General features: G+C 44.6%; 2 protein-coding genes across 5 annotated transcripts in view; both read right to left on the bottom strand.

Annotated features, from left to right (window-relative positions):
• DZIP1L (DAZ interacting zinc finger protein 1 like) overlaps positions 1-7,325 on the bottom strand; it is a 52,213-nt gene extending 44,888 nt beyond the window's left edge. For 2 of the 4 annotated variants that reach the window (XR_016442939.1, XM_090051604.1), the window contains exon 1: positions 6,951-7,051. The gene's annotated coding sequence lies outside the window, so the exon portion shown is untranslated. Of the gene's footprint in view, positions 1-6,950; positions 7,057-7,229 lie in introns of those variants that run through there. The other 2 variants (XM_090051606.1, XM_090051605.1) reach the window with 2 other exon arrangements.
• A 2,691-nt stretch (positions 7,326-10,016) lies between these two features.
• Positions 10,017-11,837, bottom strand: A4GNT (alpha-1,4-N-acetylglucosaminyltransferase). Its single transcript, XM_090054166.1, has 2 exons — positions 11,427-11,837; positions 10,017-10,645 (listed from the first exon to the last, which is right to left on the bottom strand). The coding sequence occupies exons 1-2, from the start codon at positions 11,835-11,837 to the stop codon at positions 10,031-10,033; spliced, it is 1,026 nt and encodes a 341-aa protein (XP_089910292.1). The 3' UTR covers positions 10,017-10,030.
• Between the last annotated feature and the right edge of the window lie 8,976 nt (positions 11,838-20,813).

The raw sequence follows: 20,813 nt of genomic DNA on the forward strand, positions 1-20,813 counted from the left end.
TGAAACAGAAACCTGCAAGGATCACTTCTGTCCTAAGGTTATCAGCTCCTGTTGTTATGGTTACATGGGTGCTAACAGAGTTGTGTGTGCTCTGTACCGCTCACAGTTAGCAATGATCGCAGAAGGCCTCCTGCTGCTGTTATATGTATTATATATATTAAGTGTGTGTATGTATAATTTGCTGGAGAAGGGAGATGGGGGAATTCACTTCTAAGAAAAAAATGATGACATTGCAATTCAGAAAGTATAGAGCAGTGTGTGCTTTCTTTGCACATATATGCACACACATAAATACATTTATGCACACGTGCATGTGTCAATTCTTCGTAGCCGTGTCTACACATGCATTTAAGCTGGCAAAAATTTAACTGAGTGGCAAAACATGTGCCAGCATGCAGAAAATGGTGGTGGTACACTTTTGAATGAAAGCACCTCCAATGTACTTTAGTTCCAGAGTGCGCCGCCACCATTTTTTCAGCAATGGCGTGCATTTCACTACTTATACAACCGCAAGCATCCCAGCGCCAGGCACTTTTTAAAGTGCCTGGTGCTGTGGCACTTGTATGTGTAAAAAATACCCAAAGTTAGCTCCAACTCAGTCCACACACACAGCATTTTGCACTTTAACGCATCGACATGTGCATTAATGTGTCATAGCTATTAACGCCTAAATTTGATACCTGCATTTGCAAGTATCAAATTTAGGTACGATTAGCCCCAAAGTGCCATTTTTAAAGTGCATTAAGGGTGTGCACATGTAGACACATTCCCTAATGCACCTTAAATTTAGGCTAACGTGCCTTAAAGCATCTCATGTAGATGTGCCCCTTGAGACTTGTTGCATTCCTCTGAAGCATTGTGAACTGCATTAGCCACTGCTGTAGGCAGGATCTTAGTGATGGCTTATCAAGGGATGATGTGGGCATGACAAATCCTACATTCCTACCCTGACAGTCATAGAGGCAGGACAGGGGAAATTCCTTTGTATGAGAAAGGAGTAGCCAGCCTGGAAATATGGAAACTTTCCAAAGTAAGGATGAGATGAGAGAGGAAGAGAAAAAGACCTAGGGGACAAATCCAAAAAACCCCAGGACTTAGGTTACCAAAACTTGATTCAGAGAGAGTTCAGGTGGCTAAATCCAAACATTTAATTCATAAAACTCCTGCTCAGCGTCTGCCTACCCTTGGGTATTGCCTAAACCAGTGGTTCTCAACCTTTTTAGACTCAAGATATCCCTCATTAGAGACAAACATCCCTCAGAAAATGCCAGCTCTTAGCTTTCACTTGATTCTTGAATATAGAAAAATAATAGGGCAATTCTGTTGCAAAGCATTCAGAAAGCTCACAGCAGGTCAGAATGTTTTTGCCACGGGGGCGGGAGGGGCGTCCTATTTGAAGTCTCTGGAAATATTGAGCAAAACTTTGTATCACCTTTAAAAGGACTTCACGTCACCCCACGGGGTGGGAATCACTGGCCTAAACTCAGTGCGTCTTCCATTCTGCCTTGTGCCTCCATAATGCCTGTAGTTCTGCCTTCTGCACATGGCTACAAGGTCCCCAGCCCAATTATCTCAGCAGCTAGCTTCTCCCTAAGCTCCAGTGGGATCCAGAAAACTCAGTAGCAAGAGGAGCTCAGTCGGGTAGGTGTGCATGTGCCCCAGACACTGACAGGATCAGACCCCTCACAAAAGGTAGTTGTGGCTGCTTCATTTTTAAAATAAAAATGGGGATGGTCCCATAATACCGTAGAGGTTAGAGCACGTGTCCGGGAAGAGAGTTTGGTTTGATGTCCCTCCACCTCAGCCTGGGAGAATGGAAACCCATAGCTTGCTGCAGGCACCAGTCCAGAGGCTAGATTGGTTTTAGAGCTCTTTTCACCCTCCTATTAAGAGACAGGCCACTATGCCAAAAGGAATGCAAAGTTCATGGAGCCAGAAGGAGATTGAACAAGGGACAAGTCTCTGCTTCCATCACTGTTCATGGATGTCACTTGAAACAATCATTGAATGAAAAAAAAGAAAAGAAATGATCCTTAGAATAGAGCCCATAATTCATGCTTCCCAGCTGAGTATCCAGAGCACTGGAAGCCAAGCTCTTTCAGCTTGCAAATACTGACCAGAACTTCTTAGATAGTAGATCTTAAATTTTAGGAGCTAAATTTCCAACAGATTCTTCCAGCACTGAGCATGCTCCAGACAGGGATGAGCTGGACTTCCCCTGAAATTGTAGCTCTGATCTCTGGGATATTTTTTGAAGAAGTGCTGAGCACTCACTGCTGCAACTGAAGTCAGCAGGAGCTGTGCTTTGAATATATGAAGTGCCCTAGGATACTCAGCTCTCTGAAAAGTCAAGTCCGCAGTGTCTCAGATTGAGCATCCAGAGTTATCGGGTACCTCTGACCTTAAACTCCTTTGGCCTCAGTTCCATATATGTAAAATGGAGATAATGTTAGCCTCTCACCTCCAAGAGGTGCCATGAAAATAAATTCATTACCAGTTGTGAAGTATTCTGACACTGTTGTGACGGGCACCATAGAAAAACTCACAAGGACATTAATAATTCTGTCTTCAAAGCAGGGTTTGAATAGTGTGCAGTAAATACAGCCTGGTGCCACACAATGAGGAGAATACAAAATACTGAATAGCGGCTCATTAAGTGAGCCCCTGTTTCTCTTGGGCTCTAAACCAGGCAAGGGTCCTGTGGGAAAAGTAGGATGTGATCATGTAATTAAAGATTGTATCACAATGCCATGTCTGAATTAAGGGTGTACGAGTCAACTTAATTGTGGCATTTCCTAGCTCTTGAGAGTTTGATGTCATCATTTTAATAATGTGTTTTGGTGTGCAGTAAATAACTAGACTTTATAAGTTGTATACAGTTAGTCAGCAAGGTCACTGGAGGCATATCATAATTCCGTCCTGTTATACTTATGTCTAAAGCAAAAGGCCTCACAATGTCCCTTAGAGCTGATGGAGCTGTGCCGGTTTGCTGGATCCATCCGTATAAACTTGGCTGGCTCGAGCTTCAGCCCCTCCCTGCCCCACCAAAATGCTCCTAGAAGGACATGGTTCTCCAGTGCCCCATGGGTGGATAAGAAAAGTGTTCGCTAGAAAGCCTGTCTGTTCCTGTAGTGGAGGCTAAAAGGGAGGTCTGAGTCTGCAGCCAGGTTTGACACACTTGGCTCTTGCCGAACGGTGTGGCCAGGAACACAATCTGATTCTGACCCACCCCAGGTTCCCTCACCCTTGCCTTTTCCCTGTTTACTCTCAAAATGCTCACTAGAAGCTGCTAATGACTTGCTGCATGACATGGGAGGCAGGTGCTGTTGTGCAACCTGGTAAATATTAATCATCTCCGGACACGCCAAGGGAATGGTGTGTTAACCAGGTTGTCATCATGAACGTGGAGCTTAGGCCCAGATACCAAAACACACTCTTGGGGCAGGCGGTAGAATGGCTTGTGACTATGCTGCTGTGTTTTCCACTGACTCTGTGCTGCACGGTGTGCCATGTGGGAGACTTTGGTGGGTACAATTCCAATATGGCTTTGCTTTGTACAAGTCAGTCTCTATCCCATGGTGTCAGGCTTAATAAGTTGGCCTGGTCTGAGAGATTTATTTAAAATCACAGACAATGACGGTTGGAAGGGACCTCAGGAGGTCACATCTAGTCCAACCCCCTGCTCAAAGCAGGACCAGCCCCAACTACATCATCCCAGCCAAGACTTTGGTTAGCCAGGTCTTAAACACCTTCAAAGATGCAGAGAACACAACCTCTCTGGGTAACCTATTTATTTCCTCAAAATGTTATTTGATTTCAACTGGGTCAGACTGTCAGCTGGTATAAAATAGAATAATTCCCTTGATTTCAGTGGAGCTATGAGGATTAATACTGGCTAAGAACTGATTGTGAGATCCTTCTTCACTAACCTCAGTGGGAATTTTCCCATTTGCTCTGATTAGGCCAGAATTTGTCCCTCTGTCCCCACTGGCACCAAATTATGACAAGACCATGTTAGGCAGAATTCAGGACACAGGTGCCAGATGCTTCTGAGAGAGGTAACTTGGAACATGTGGAATTCACAAGTTACTTCATGTTCCATTTCCCAAAATGCTGATAGTTTTGGCTTCCAAGGCATTAAACTGGCTTTAATTTTCTGAGTGCATCGTCAAATTGCAAGGAAAAAACTGTGGCAAGTAGAGATAAGCCATGTAAGAAAAGGCACCACATTTTAAAAATGGAACGTGGGGGTTGCTTGCTTTGAAAATCAAAACTGTGCAAACATTAGAGATTGGGATTGCCGGTATATGCAACCTGTTTTGTGCATTACTCTGAAAAGAAGTGAACTTTGTCTATACAATCATTCACTCTATCTATCAGACCTGTAAATTTGTTGGGGCCAGGACCACCTCCTTGTTCCGGGTTTGTGCAGTATCTAGCACAATAGGATCAGTGGTTCATAACCAGGGCTCCAAGGTGCTTCTACAACACAAATAAAGAGGGGCAATGTAATTTTGTTGTGTTGATGGTGTATGGCTGGTAGTTCAAATCCTCAGGCAGTGAATGGGTGACAGACCATTCACCGGGTTGGCCGTATGTTGTGCCAATGAGTGACCTGCTTGGTCTCGCACTTCCCTGCCAGCCGTCTTTGTTGCAGCTCTCGTACCGGTGAGCCTAGCAACCCATCACAACCCTGTGTCCCAGCAGCTATTAAAACCCAATCCATTGAGAGGAGTGCACTAATACCCCAGTGAATTCTGGGGCCAGATCCTCAGCTGGTGTCAAATCAGTGCAGCCTGCTGCTATCAGTGGAGCGATTGGGATTTACACCACAAAGGATCTGCTGCATGGTATTTCTTTGCATTGTCTTTGCTGGCAACACAGTCATCTTAGTAGGCCCTGGTTTAAAGCATGAGCCTTGCTCTTTAATATCATTGCCTGATTGTGGCAAGTGCCTGATTGTATGCTCAGACTGTGGCACCCCTCTCACACCCCCAGATTGGCTGAGGGGGCAGGTTTAGGGCCAGGTTTAATTGCAGCAGCAGACGCTTTGCTCCCAAGGCCTCTGATCACTGCTGAAAAGTGCCCCCCACCCCCTCACTGGAAAAGGCAGGAACAGCAGTAGTGGCCATCTGTCCCATGTAGTGGGGTAGGGAAGTGGGTACGCAATGATATAGCTGCTTGAAAATTTGCACCAATAGCCTGCTGCTTCCATGACTGGCTGCTTTTATAGCCACGGGTCTGTGCTGGCTTCCCATGCTTGCTTGGTCTTTCCACATGGCTAAGCTGCTGCGAAGAGGCTTTTTCCTGGGCTTGGAAGCTGCTGGATGTCTTAGGCAGAAAGCCCTGGTGCTGGGTAGGGGAGGGGCTGTTTGCTCCTCTGGGTGGGAAAACTGGGATGCAGGGGGGGTTAGGGGCACTTGGGGGCTGCCTTGGCAGAAGGCCTTGTGCTGGGTAGGGGAGGAGCTATTTGCTCCTCTGGGTGGGAAAACTGGGGCATGGGGAGTTGGGGCGCCTGGGGGCTGCCTTGGAAGATGGCTCTGGCACTGGGTAAAGGCTGTTTGCTCCACATGTATGTCATCTCATCCCCCTTCCCCAAGTTTTCCCACCTAGAGGAGCAAACAGCCCCTCCCCTCCCCATCCCCAACTCCCCTTGTCCCTTTTGAGCCCCCTTCCCCCGTCTCTCCCCTGGGTTACTAGGGTTTTGCTGCTGGCTGGGGAATGCTTTCATGATCATCAGTCACTTAAGTTTGTAGTTTTCACAAAAAATGCAAAATTACGGTTTAAACCCGGCCCTGCACATTAGCTCAATATGGAGGCACAGGACCATCTTTCCTTGCAATCCTCAATCTTCATCCTGCTTCCCCTGAGAAAATGAGGGCTGGGGCATTAGGAGAACTGCAAAAGCTGAGAGACTGGAAACATGCTCTCAGGGGTGCAAGCGATGCACAAGAAAGGGATGTGGAGTGGGACAGCAAATAGTCAAGGGGCAGGTTACCAAGTAAGCTTAGTGGTTATAAAATTAGGCCTCCCTTCCGCTCTTTTATTTCTGTCTTTCCCCTTAGCTCCCCTCAGTACTCTAGCGCCAATGGGGTTAGTTTTTTCCTTAAGCCTTTGGTTTTTCCACCCCTCTAAAAAAAAAAACAAACCAAAAAAACAACAAGCTATATGAAAACTAACACATCCCTGTGCAAAACAGAGGTGCCAGCAGCCACCCCATGCCCCCTTTCTAGGCCTCCTTTTTCTTTGGACATTTATGTGTTGGGATCAGTATGACAGCTGGGCAGCGCGGTGGGACCCTGAGCACTCATCCCTCACTCAAACAATCTCCCGCTGGGTCCTGAACTACGACATTGCCTTCAGGATTGGATCCCAGATCCAGAAGCTGCTTAGCCAGCTCATCGGCCTCCTCCAGGCCTCCAGTGAAAACAGCATGCAATCCCTCCTCCCTTTTTTAGTTTTTGGAAATGTCTCTTGTTGTCAGAAGCCAAAAATGCCTCATCGAGAACTAGTGAAGCCCCTAATGCAATCCAAAGGCTTTCCTCCTTTTTAGAGGGCTGCAAGAGAACTGCCTACCCTCATTCCCCCTTGTTATAACTGCTCAGAGAGCAAGGATTCAGAGCTAAATCTATGCTGCCTCTCCTTGCTCCAGAGAGGCCAGACTGCTTGCAAACCGAGCTCCCAACAAAGTAGAGGGAGAAACTATGCTGAACTTGATCCGCCTGTTAGATGGATGACAGAGCAGCTAATACGTAACCAAGCAGAACCTCTGAATACTTTTCTTCTGACTGCATGGCTGTGCGAACAGCCCCGGTGCCTTGTTCCAGTTAAACAAATCCCCCTTGCACTTCCCCCCCCTCCGTTGCCTTTTCATGCGCGCTGTGTAGTGCTGTATCAGGATGGAAAGCCTGCAAAATGAAGCCCCCGGACATAAAAAAGCAAATACTTACTTGTCCCCAAGGAGGGAGAGGTTGAAAGGGAGGGTCTAAAAGGGCCGGACTGGAGCGATGTGTGTGGAGGGTTAAGAGTAGTTCCCAACACAGAGGGGTTGTCCAAAGCTGCGTGGAATACTGGGAGGACTTTGCTATGCTGTAACTCTACACCCTCCCCACGTACCCCACCAGGAAATCCAAAGCCACCCAGGAAAAAGGCAGCTCCCAGGTGATTTCAAGCTAAAATGCAGGTTCCCTCATCAGAAGGCAAGGAGAAAAAGAAAGCTTAGTTTATACCTATGTGATTTGCACCTCCGTGATGACAGCAGCTCCACCGTGCTGAGCCTAGAGAGCTTCTCTGTTGGAAAAGGAATGGGGAAATATTCCCCAAAGCCAAGCTGTTGCTCGGGCAACTGGAAAGGCTTGGCTCGACTCTCCTTTCCCTTACACTGGTGTTACGCTGTGTAACTCCATGGATCTGTGTAGTTACTTCCGACTAACCGTGTTGTAAGTTAAGAATCAGACCCTAAGGAAGAACGTTGAAGGGTTCATTTAAGCAAAAGCATGTGTGTATGTGTGTGTGTGGGTGTGTGTGTGTGTGGTGGGGGGGGTTCTTTATTTTCCTACTTAATTCTACTGTAACTTGCAGCTGCAGAAACAGTGCAGGTTGCTGCCAGCTTGTTAGTATTTACAAAAGCTATCATTGTGCACATGGCAAACAGTGGGTAACGGGTTACTAACCTGCCATCCATCAGGAACTGCCTTTGTCAACTGCTTTTCAGACCAAAGGGATTTGCAGTGTTTAACCTCTTTAGATCTCTGGGTTTGAAAAGGTGTGAATTAGCACCTGAAAAGAGCCCAGGAGCTCTGTTTTCCTAGTAAAGGCAAAAGACACAAAGATCAAATGCCAGGAAAAGGGTTTCACTGTTTTGGCTTGCAAATCACACCAGAGGGTAGGGGTTGGTGGAACAGACAGATTGTAAGGCAAGGAGGACCAGGTATTGTTAAAAGAAAGGGAGGACAGGAAAAGGCGAAGCCAGATCTTGTTAGTCCTCCGATCAGCCAAATCCTGGGCACAAAGGAAGAAAATGAGGAGGGGAGGGAGGAATGGCAAGTGGATAGGCAGGGTTATAATAGCACTGCCTTATGTCACGGGAGTGTTGCATGGATGAATTCACAGATACGATTCTGATTAGGCCATATACATACTTATGGCTGATGAAATCCCATACATACTCAGAAAGCACAAGGAAGATGTCTTACTAAGAACCAATGAAGAAAAAATGAAGAAATAGAATAAGAAAATAAAAAACAGGGTGGAGGGGGGAAGGAGTGTATGGAATGAAAGGAGATTCAGGAGGGAAAAGAAGCTTGGAGCCAGTGAACTTGGTTAAACATTTTATTTCTACCTTGTTTAAAACACCACAGTTAGGAACATTGAGGACAAAGCTTCAGTATTTAAGAGGGAACTAAACTCTGTGAAAGAAAAATTTGAAATAGCTTGGGCTGTTATTTTTCTTGTTGTTATGGAATCATAGACCCATAGAAAAGTAGGACTGGAGGGGACCTCAGGACGTCACCTAGTCCAACCTCCTGCTCAAGGCAGGCATCATCCCTGTCTAGACCATCCTAAACAAGTGTTTGTCTAACCTGTTCTTAAAATCTTTGGGTCTAAACCCTCACACATGACTACCATACATGATGTTCAGGACACCAAAATCACACTCTGTTTAACTTGCCACAGGTAAAGCAGGGGGACAAGGGCACTGTCAACTCCTGCCCCTGCAAGGATAGGAAGTAGTTGTTAATATATGCTCAAGAGACCCAAGGAAGAGGACCATGCCCCCACTGCAGATGAAGGCAAAAACCCCACGGTTCATGCCAGTCTGACTACAGAGTCAACTTCTTTCCTGACCCTGAATATAGAGATCAGTTTTTGACCCTCAGCAGAGAAGCAAGACCCCCTACCCAGCAACCTCCAGGTTTTCTAAGGCCCAGTAAGACTATCAGCACACCCAGTTAAAGTTTCCAGTTTTGGGTGTGGCCAGCACCCAATGCTTCTGAGGAAGTCAGAAAAAGACCCCAGACTGCAACAGCAAGTGGGAAGGGAAAGAAAACCTTCCTGGCTCCATGTGATGGCCAGCAAAAGTCCAGAAGGATGGGATAACTGGACACCCTCCACTCTGTGTTGCACATGGGGGACACAGTCCCAGATATTACACATCCTAACTGGAGAGCCAGAACTCCCTTTTCTATTGTCCTATGCCCTCCAGAAACATATCCTAGATCCTTTAGTCTTCTTTCATAGCTAGTCAGGTTGTGGAGCTCTTGCCTGCAAATATTCACTGTATACTGATAGCGTTTTAAAAGCATACAAATGGCCAGATTTTTAATGGCAGTAAGGTCTTAGCAATGCAGATAGATAGACACCTCATTTTTTTGAAAATCTCATTGTCTATCTGCATGGAGGCACATAAATACCTCATAAATACCTAGTCTTAGGGCTTAAGACTCAATGAAAAATGAAGTTTTGCTTCCTAAACACCAATTCAGCTTTTCGAAAATTAGACTGAGGCTCCTAAATCACTTAGGACTTAGGCATAAGTTATTTCCCCTAAAGAATATGACATGTTTATCATTGACATGTATACCATTGACATGTTTACCATGTTTACCATTGATGCTCAAGTGATATTTGTACCCTCTGCCTTTCTACACATTTCACTCAGTCCTGGGGAATTTGGGAAAGGAGGCAGTTCATTACAGAGAGATCTGGAGATGGAACAAAAGTGAGAATCACTGGGTACAACTACATGTGTGGTTTAATGTGCATTAGCCTATTTTAATGCTCATTAAAGCATGACTGAAAAAACCCCAATGCTTTTTAGTTAATGTGCATTAAAACAATAATACATATTTTCTTAGTATCTCATAACGGAAGTACTAGATTTAATGTGCATGGATTAAAGTGCATTAATGCACCTGTAGAAGCGCACACTGGTGAAGGGGAGGAGAGGTTTGTGAACAGTGTATCATAGTCAGAGGAACACCCAAATGGGAAAGGTCCCTTGTTCTGTTGTAGCCAGTCGAACAGTTTTTTATTCTCTCTTGCAACCACCCCGATGTCTGTCCAGAATAAGATTTTTGTATGTGATGGGACAGTAGGTTTTGTACAGATTTTCTGCCAGTGTATTACTTCCAGCAACCACTGCCTTCTGTTGCTGATTCATATAGTTCCACAGGTGCAAGGCATAGGAGTCACTGAAATAGGAGTCACTGAAGTTGGTGTGTAAGTCCCAGACTTCATAGTACTTTTCCCATAATGGATAGGGAATGGGATAGAAACGCTGGGGATTTAAGAAGAAAATGTTCTGATAGCATTGGTCCTCCACAGCCTTAAAATCAGTAAGATTGCATAAGGTTTTAAGCACCCTTGTCATTAAATAAGGACCTTGGTGTCCCCAAATGTCCGCATTGTAGTTTTCTACAAAATTCTTCATGCAATTCCAAATGAACGAGTGATGGCGAGGAAAGCTGAAAATCCCATTGCTGGCAACCTTGGAAGCCTGGGCTGCTATGAATGTTTTTACTGGAATAGGCCTGATAGAGATGATATCAGTATCCATGTACAGCCCACCATATTTCCAGATAATTGCAAGTCTGCTGGCATCAGAGCTGATGTGAATCCAATTCTTCTCCAGAGTTTCATTTACCTGCAGGAGTGGAAAGGGGTCATAATGATGCAATTGCCTCCAGTGCAAATTGCATCTGTCTGAACAGCTGAGCCAGTTAGCTGCCTTGTAAAAAAAAATACAGTACATACCCTCAATTCAGTCTCTTTGGTCATGTCTACACGTGTGCTTTAATGTACAGTGTGGCCTATTTTACTGCTCATTAAAGCATTATGTAAAAAAACTATGCTAATACACTCGTATGCAGTAAAAAGAGATGGCTATGCATTGTGTCACTAAAAAGCATATGCTTTAACTAGTGCGCATTAGGGTAGCTTAATGTGCATTTATTTAGTACCTCACATTAGAGGTACTAAATTTAATGCTTAATAACAGAAGTGCATTAATGAATGTGTAGATACATCCATTAAATATTAATGGCTAAATTACTAGATTTTCTAAGAAATGTGTTTCTTTCAAATAGTAAAAAAGGGTCTTCAGCTATTATTTCTATAACACAAAAACTAAGGAAAAAATTATTTTTACATACTCCTTCCCTAAGTCATAGTCCCCTGGATTCAATTGAAAGACTCCCATTAAGTTCAGTAAGATTTAGATCAGGTTTTGAAAAAAAGGCCAGCAAAGTGAGGTTCACAAAAATTTAGGCCTGGGATTAAAACTGTGTGCAGTGGCCTGAAGTTTCATCAAATCTGGTCATCCCTTCCTGTTATGCAGAATCTCACATTTCTTTCATTCTGTTCTTCCCAGGGCCCTCAGGCCCCCATGTACTCGGCACCTTTGTCCCCTTAATATTTCTACTCACCTTATGGTACCATGAAAGTAGAGGTGTCTTCTGGAGTAAAGTCTCCATCTGGAGAGGGACAATGAAGACATTCTTTATAGCAGATAAAAGTGAGAAGGCTGTGGAGGTGTTCTTTGGATGCCACCTTATGTTGCTTTTCAGCCCTTTCATGAAGAAAACAATAGGTCTGTCATGGTAGATCCTGGCAGTGGATTCGACAGAGCAAGAAACTAATGGAGGAGGGTCAAGCCGGTCAGTGGTCTCCAGAAAAATGATGCTGTTGCCCTGGCTTATAACTCCTTTGAATGTTGGGAACTTCTTGGAAATGGGCAGACATGAGAAGAGGCAGCCTGGGTGGTGAGAGAACTCATACAAAATGCCAAAAGCAAAGACAAAAAAGATACCAAGCAAAATTTGGATCTTCCTCAACATTCTGGCTTTTCCATGAATCTTAAAGGGGGAGAAAAGAAAGATCAGTGTTAGTGGTTCATTGTTTATCTCTGGGAAAGACAAGGTCCAGCTTAGGATTTCCAAAAGATAGGATCCATCTCTTCCTTTGGTCATTTCCTATGAGGCTGATGTATTATTATGAAACCAGAAAACCCCATGTTAAACCTGCATTGGGGTCAGCTGGTGTGGCTTTTGCATTTTAACCAGAAGCCTTGTCAGCTGCCTCTGGGTTAGAGCCAGGATATTTTCAATCCCAAAACCAGAAGGGTTCTCTGGATAAGTAAAGGGAAAGAAGTCTGCTGCCTTCACTTGGCAATGGATCTGGCCCTAAGTCAGAGCAGGAAGAAGCAACTCCCTTAAAATGCCCTTGGGCACATGCAGAAAAGCATGCACATGAAGTTTGTAGCACCACAGACCCATCAGTGGCACTGCAAACTGCACATGGCACACATGCAGGCATTCCTCGCACTGCTAATTTGAAGCGTGGTGGCTTTTTTTGATACCTGGAGATCCTGGTGTCAAAAAGTGCCCCCTAGAAAAAAGTGGGGTGGTGCATGTGGTGACAGTGTACACCTCCTGATACCAGAGCTTGGCCAGGCTCCATGTGCCCAGATTGTCACTCCTGGAGTCCTGGGAGGCCCCCAGGTTCCCAGGTAAGGCTGCTAGGGCAAGCCCAGCTGCCAAAGTGCATGTGCAGGGGTGTTCCCTGAGAGCAACTAGCAGCACCACAAATATGGGCCACTGCTATCTGTCCCTGGGGAACACATGTTTCCACTCATGAGGGTGTGCCCCTTGAGTCTAATTAATCTGCATGTGGCCACTGGCAAGGACACATCTGAGCTAAACAATGCTGACATTGTTCTTACATTTTAGGGAGAAAACCTAGATTCCATTTCTTTCTGTCTCATATATCCTGTGTGACCTTGAACATGTCACTTAGAACTAGGTCCACGAAAGGACTCATGTGCCTCAGTGTCTAATTGTTAGGCATTCAGCCCTCAGCAGAATCCAGAGTGCTGAGTTAGGCCCCTAGGCTCCCTGAATGGGGCATGGGAAGAGTGAAGTGTCTCCAAATGGTACCCAAACTGACCAGCACACTTAGCAAAGAACCATCTAACCTAGCTAATAGGAATTGATGATGACAGGGGTCCAATTCTGCCCAGTACTGGGGGCTTTGGCATCTTGCTAAATGGAAGAGGCATCTTCCCTTTGAAACTGGTAGCTGTGAACCTTCCCCCAAAGGTAGGCATCTTTCTTTAAAAAAACAACAAGCTGAGATTTCTGCTTTATTTGCTAGTGCGAGAGAAGGAACAAGCACCCATCCCTTTTTATAGTATCTCTGTAGTTGGATTGCTCATCCAGAGATGTGGGTAAATGAAAGGACAATTCCCTTTCCTGCCTGAGGGGATTTCAGCTCATATTTCCAAGAAAACTACTCTAACCACTAGGCTCTAAGTTTCTAGGGTCAGGAGAGAAGCATTTTGTCCTTCCACTTGACACTGTTCCCCTTGGCCTGGAAAAATCAGATAGCTGTTGGACCAGAGGGAGAGAAAACAAGTGAGAATGACTCTCCAGTCTTGTGTTGTGCAAGATAGGACTATTACCAGAACATGATTATTATGGCAAGCTGCCCCAATCCTTATTAGCCAGACTTAAAAAAAAACAACCAAAAACCAAAACAACAACAACAAACAAACAGGACAAATTTTGAACTGCAGCCCTATGCTCCTATGGGAACCCTTGTTATACCTAAATAAGTCAGGAGGTCCAAAAGTGTTACCATATGTGCCAAACAACCATTATCAATGTGTTTGAGAATTAGGTGTTTGGCCATCTTAGAGGGTATGGTGGACATCTTTAAAATCTTCAGTGGCCATCTATAGTATTCAGTAGTCTGTGCATAGACTGAGCAATTTGTTTTTAGAGTAGCAATGCAAAGAAATACTTTCTTACCCGTTTAGATACTAATACAAGTTGCCATGTAACCACACCAGAATATAGACAAGGTCTCTCTTGCAAGGCAGCACAGCAAGCTATATCAAAGTCATGCAGCAAGGTTCCCAGATCCTATGGTGGTAATTGGGTGGCAGCATCTGATACCTTTAAAAATGAAAGATCTCACTGTATGAAATTAAAAAAAAAAAATCTCCAATCAGTAGAGCCTTCCATGCAGTGTTATTTATTTGTCTGCATTGTCAATGCTTATTCAGTTTTCAATATGTCACCAGATCTTGTAAAGCATTGGAGAAATTATCTGGGGGAAGTTGGAGGGTTTTGCAATGATTGCACAGTAGCACTTATATCAAATAAGAGAATATGACCATGAGGCTGTGTTTCTTCTTAGGTGGTAGAGGAAGAAAAGGCAGGAGTCGTTAGCAGCTCAAAGGTGATGGTAGAGAGGGAAGGAGGAGTTAAATATGCTTGTATGTGTGTACGTGTACATGTCTGCATGTGTGTTCATGCATCATATATGGGCATTTGTGTACATGGTGTGTGCATGGAAATGTATATTTATATCCATTTGTCTATGTGGACTATGAGGGTCATGTGCCAAGTTTCTTCCTTTGCTGTTTCTTCCATTTTCATTTCTAAATCTTCATTTCCTGCTTAGCAAGTAATTCACCACCTGGAACTTTCTGTCCAGCTTCATTGTAAAAGAGAATGCTTTACCTACAAAGGCTGTCTTTGGCTCTGGATGAGCAAGGGGTCTCAGTTTTCCAACCAAAACTTAATGGGTTAAATCCTATTTCCTGTTTCTGCACTTAAGTGACACTCATATAGCCACATACCCTGAGCAGAGTTTAGATCCCAGGTAGCTAGGCCCTTTGTGTGATTCCCTTCTGGGTATGCTCAGAAGGCTGCACTGCAGCTGAATAGGCATCTAGGAAAAATAAAATGGCTGGGACATGTATAAAACACCCCATAGGCCAATCACCTGCTGGTTAGGGCACTTACCCAAGGAGCAAGAGACCCTGTTAGGTCTCTTCTACCCCCTGTTAGGCTGCTGGCTAAGCATTCTCCAAATTACTTCCTAGCCTCTTCCTCCTGGCTGGCACCCTGGGCAGCCAGGAGGAGGACTATAAGGTATTGGAAGCGTGAATCACTGAGATGGACCCTATTCTGGAGGGGAGAAGGCCCTACTAACCCAAGGTGTAGTGCAACATGGAAGCTCAGGCAGCTTTTACTTGCAACGTTAAATACGTTATCGAGCAATAGTGCAACCCAGTGGGAGGACTTAAGAAACAATCAGTAGGGAAAGGTATAATGATCTTCACATTTCACAGCTATCTGGTTGTTTTTCAGACCCACCCTTCATCATGCTTGTAAAATCCCAAAATATAGGGCAAGAAATTGACCTTACTGAAGTCAATGAGAGTTTTGCCATTCACATTACTGGGACCAAGATTGTGTTGCCAGTCTTTCTGAATCTTAATTCCCAATTATGCTGTGTTCCTCTCAGTAAATTTGCTCCTCTAGTAAATCCGTGATATTGTGGCACCATATCTACATCTACTGGAACGTTAGTCTTGGCTCCACTACAAGTAATGGTAGCTTGAAGCAAAGGAACAAGACTATTTTGATTAAAAATGGGAATACTCCTATTGCTGGATTACTATTTCTTCTTTGATGGCCTAAAGATCTGACATCTCAATCCTTTAAGGGGAAGCCAGCAAAACTGTGGTTACAGTAACAGCTCACATTCAACATAGTCCAGAAGGCATTTTATTTGCAAATTGTGGGGAGAGAATAAGCAGCCACTCCAACAGATATCAGCACTGTGTATGACATTGTGAAGAAAAATGTGAATCCTCATCGACTTATTCTCGGAAATTGTTTTGCTTCATTGGTTTTCCAAAGCCGCTAGGCGGTGACTTATGAATTCTCATCACATTTGACCTGGAGGCAGCTGTTATCAGAATGTTCACTTCTCTTCCCAAGTTAAAAGGACTGCAGAACTGACTGTTAAAATACATCCTAGCCATTGAATAGATTATCCTGTCAAGTGGTTTGCTCCCCTCCTCCCCCCCACCCCAACACAGCAGACAAGATGTTGACTTGATGGCCTTCCTTGTGAATTTTTTTTTTCCCTTCTTGATGATTTTAGTATTTCAAATCCAATATGAAAATGGGACTCTATGGAAAAAGACAGCCTGTTTCAGCATGTAACACTGTGTGATAAGTCCTTCCTGCTGTCCCACCAGACATTTGGCGAAGTGCGACATAGAATGACTGCCAGTTAAGGATACCTCTTTGGATAGGCATATTTCTGAAGGGGTTGGCCAAGTCAATTAGCCTGTGAATTACATATCGCATTAATCCATGTTTGCTACCTTGCAAACACACATGACTAGTGGAATTCTTAAAGAGGCTGGATTTACTTTTACTGAGGTGTTAATTCTAGTCTCTGCTCTGAGTTTCCATCTCCTTTTAGAGGGGCCAGACAGCTCCATTAGATTTCTTACTACTGATTTTTCCATTGGGTAGGAGTATTTGCCTACAACTCATTTAAGTCCCCAAAGCATGTAAGAATTCTCTCTTTCCAGGCAAAGGCATGGTCCCTCCCCACTCCTTCCCCTGCTCCCTGCCTGCTGCTCCTGCTCTCCCTGCTGTCCCAGGGGGCAGGAACACTTCAAAGCCACTCCTGCTGGGCTGGGAACAGTCCCCCCATCCTGCCCAATCCCCCTAGAGCAAGTGTGAAAAGGGAACCCACTATAGTTCCCCTCTGGCTTTAAAAGACTTCCTCACCTGTCCCAGTCAGTCCATAACTACATGAAAGTTGTGACAAAACATGAAAGAAGCCACAAGTCAGGGGCACTTGCATCTCACAGCCCATCTGTCTTGCTTCCTCCCTGTCTCCTCCCTGCTCTTCCCTGGGGAGCCTCCCTCCATGGTTCCTGGCAAAGGGGGATTGCTATAGGTTGTAAGAGAATCATGTATAAACAGTTCCCTATGGGTGAACTTCCCCTATTACAATCCTGTGTTCATAAATGCTTGAATCAGATTTGCTATAAAAACAATTTAGACAATCCATGGTTTAGAAAAGGAGGGAGGAGGGGGAGATAGATGTATTTAGAATAACACTGCAGAATTCCTCTGAGATATCTGGAAGGCTTAGTTTTAAGGCTGGAGTTTGAGTAGGCCACTGCATGATCACCTGGATTTCATATCTACCATCTAGATGTGTTTTTTCTCCCCTTATTTGACCACGCCAAAGTTTGTTTCCAAAATTTTAACCTGAAAATGTTAAAAATCCAAAATCTTTTAGTTGAGCTTGAATTTCAGCTCTGGAATAAGGCTCTGTGACTGTAAATTCCTCTCTTATCCAAACTGATTTACCCATATCACAGATATAAGTCCCTAAGATCTATAGTCAAAGGTGGAAAATATTCATGAGAAACTATCTGTCATCATTGCGCATATCATCACAAGAAATACCTGTCTATATCTCTGGCTCTCACTGCTGTGGAGGCTGAGTTGCCAGCAAGAAGAAAGGCAGCTTGGTTTTAAGGGAATAAGTCTACAACACTGAAAAACCTGTAGTGGGAAAGTTGGCACAAAGACTCAAGTTTCCTGTTTAGTTCTGCAGGCTTTGAATGCAGTAATTGTCCTTATTTCTTCCAGCAGTGAATTTCCCAAAGATGCTGTTATTAATTGTTCATATAGCACCACTTGAGCCATTTTTGTATCTTTTCCAAAACTAAACTATAAGTACAATCAAGCTGGAGGGTATGCACATGCACTTCAGAGTCAGCTGCATCTCATGTTAAACCCCCTAGCTAGTGGAGCAACTCTAAGTATATAATATTTAATATTCAGGATCATCAACATTAACTATTAACCTAAAGCAAATCTTGAAAGCTATACTAATACTTATTATGTCATTTTCCTTCTTGTTTTTGATTTTACATGTGACATAAAGAAATCAAAACTTACCTTCTTCAGTCAGAAACATCTGCAGCCTATTTGAAACCAATGTTGAGTTTTTTGGGGGGAGTTGTTTTAATTAAGCCTCTTCAGAAAGGTAGCAATAACAAGAACATCTCGAGAAGTCTTCTACCTCATGCCTATGAATACATACTGCCTATCCCATGCCTTCATACCCAGAGAACATTTAAAGCAGTATCCCTTGGATTGCTTCCTACAGGTGTTGGCTTTGCACTCTGTTTGCACTGAGATAAGAAAGGAAAATGTAAAGGCTAAATTTTCAAAGGAGTTGGACTGTGAGTACATTGATGTGGTATCGATGCCTACGCAGTCAGATGGATCACAAATTGGCTGGAGGGCCGCACCCAGAGAGTGGTGGTGGACAGGTCGTTTCTGACCTAGAGAGATGTGGGGAGTGGGGTCCCCCAGGGCTCAGTCCTCGGGCCCGCACTGTTCAACATCTTCATCAGCAACTTGGATGAGGGGCTGAAAAGCACCTTGCTCAAGTTTGCGGATGACATTAAGATGTGGGGAGAAGTGGAGACGCTAGAAGTGAGGGACAGGCTACAACTAGATCTGGACAAGTTACAAGGGTGGGCAGATGAGAATAGGATAGGTTTCAATACTGACAAGTGCAAGGTATTGCACCTAAGGAGAAAGAACCAGCACCATACCTACAGGCCGGGGAACTCCCTTCTCATCAGTGCAAAGACAGAAAAGGATCTTGATGTCATTATTGATTCCAAAATGAACATGGGCCGGCAGTGTGAGGATGCAGTCAGAAAGGATAACTGCACCTTCTCGTGCATCCACAGATGCATCTCAAGCAGATCCAAGGAGGTGATCCTCCCCGTCTATGCGGCACTGGTCAGGCCGCAGCTGGAGTACTGCATCCAGTTCTGGGCGCCACACTTCAGAAAGGATGTGGACAGCTTCAAGAGAGTCCAGAGGAGGGCCACCTGCATGATCAGGGGGCAGCAGGGCAGGCCCTGTGAAGAGAGGCTAAGGAACCTGAACCTGTTCAGCCTTCACAGGAGAAGGCTGAGGGGATCTGGTGTCCATCTAATAAACTTACCAAGGGGGACCGATGGGAATGGAAGAACCCTGTTCCTCTGAGCACTACCAAGATTAACTAGGAATAATGGCCATAAGTTGACTGAGAGTAGGTTCAGGCTAGACATCAGGAGGCGCTACTTCACTGTCAGGGTGGCTAGGATCTGGAACCAACTTCCAAGGGCAGTGGTGCTCGCTCCTACCCTGGGGGTCTTCAAAAGGAGGCTAGATAATCACCTAGCCGGGGTCATTTAACCCCAGCATTCATTCCTGCCCATGGCAAGAGGGCCGGACTTGATGATCTGCTCAGGTCCCTTCTGACAATGCCAACTATGAAACTACACGTAGGGATGTGACACAAGTACATGCCTCTGTAGTGCTCTTATGAAGACTTTCCATTTGAAAAATATATAGGTGCTGCTTCTTTGTAGGTGTACATTTCATGGCTAGCAAAATGAAGAAAACAGGCCCAGAACAGTATAAACTGGCACCTGGGCTTTGGAGAGATGCTTGTGCTACTTATTCAAGTGGCAACAAAAATGTAGGTCATGCTAAAGTTGTCAAGGTGCTATTTGAGTTGTAGATGCTTGGAAGATAGGTGCAGAAGTAACATTCTTACAGAAGTTTTAAGTTTCCCTCCTTGTGCCTGATATTGTGCTCAGAGATGGCTTGGCATGTCCTGCTGGCATCCTGGAAGGACAACAGTCCCTTCCTGTGCAGGGGAGAGGTATGCTTGCAATAGCATGGCATGCATCGCTATGCAAAACTTCTAAAGAAAGTCTGCTTTGAGGAGTTTCCTGCAGCACAAATATTCCCCTAGTTTTTCCTTGCAGTGATTCTGTCCAACCTTGTATCAAGCCACAGAACAAATTCCTGGTCCATAACTCTCTTTACCAAGCCAGATATGGTAGATACTAAGATCCTGGGTGGTTGAGGACCTCTTCAACTATGATAACAAGTCTCATGATGATTATATGGAGCTCCTTCCTGCTCTCACAGGAAGAGAAAGATAGGACTTCAGAGTGGGAGAACTGGCTTAAGCCTTGATAGGGTCTTAACCTTGCCTGTCCTGTAGTATTATAAAAACTGAAGGACTGTGTACATAAGGGCAAGTTATTTCAAATTGACCTCTAGTCTGGATTAGTTAAACATCATTACACCCTTGACTGGACACCCATATTCTGAATTGAATTCACCTTACTTCATTATGAAAGTGAATTAAATTAAAGAGAATGAAGATCAATTTATACCCTGGCATGGACACATGGAACCCAAAATAATCTGGTTTGACAGAGCCACTTCAAATTCATACCTTTACTCAACTTGGATTCATTCTACGCCATTATTGTACCTTGCTGCATAATGCCACAGTAAAGTCTATGCTGTGTGGGTTGCACCCCTATAGGGATGTGAAGTTGCTAGGCTTAGAGCAGTGCCTGAAACCTGCCAACAGATATCTGTTTTAGGCAGCTGCTTTGGCATCTGTCTAAGGCAGCACTGAGGGTAAGTGAATGGAATCATTTAATGATGCAGCATATGAAGAGTGGGCTTGCCATGCTTCCTGGCGGTGCTCCCACCTATGTGCCCATGGCCATGTGGAGATGCCTTGAGTGTGCCTATGCAGACAGTGGCAATGAGAAAATGCCCTAAGCAGCTGACAGTGGGATATCAAACTCCAGGAATTTTCCTGTTCACTCTTGTAGTTTTTTTAGAAGAAGGTGGTAGTTTGCAACCAGTAGCTGGTGACCTGTAATCCCTGCAGATCTAGCCTGGGTCTTGTACACAGAAGTCATGTTATAATTCCTTCCAGGAGTTTGGTATTGGCTAGAATTGGCCCTTTGTTCTGATGAGAATGCTAAGTCACAGTATGTCTATCATGCACTGGGAAGCTGATCATCTCTTGTATTGTCCATGGTGGCTATGGCTTCTTTACTCCCTTTTCCCCTCCTCTCTGGGCCTCAGTGTGGGGCCTGGGAGCAT

This window comes from Crocodylus siamensis, chromosome 6, assembly GCF_052110815.1.
Source record: "Crocodylus siamensis isolate JL-2025a chromosome 6, ASM5211081v1, whole genome shotgun sequence".
Lineage (NCBI taxonomy): Eukaryota > Metazoa > Chordata > Crocodylia > Crocodylidae > Crocodylus > Crocodylus siamensis.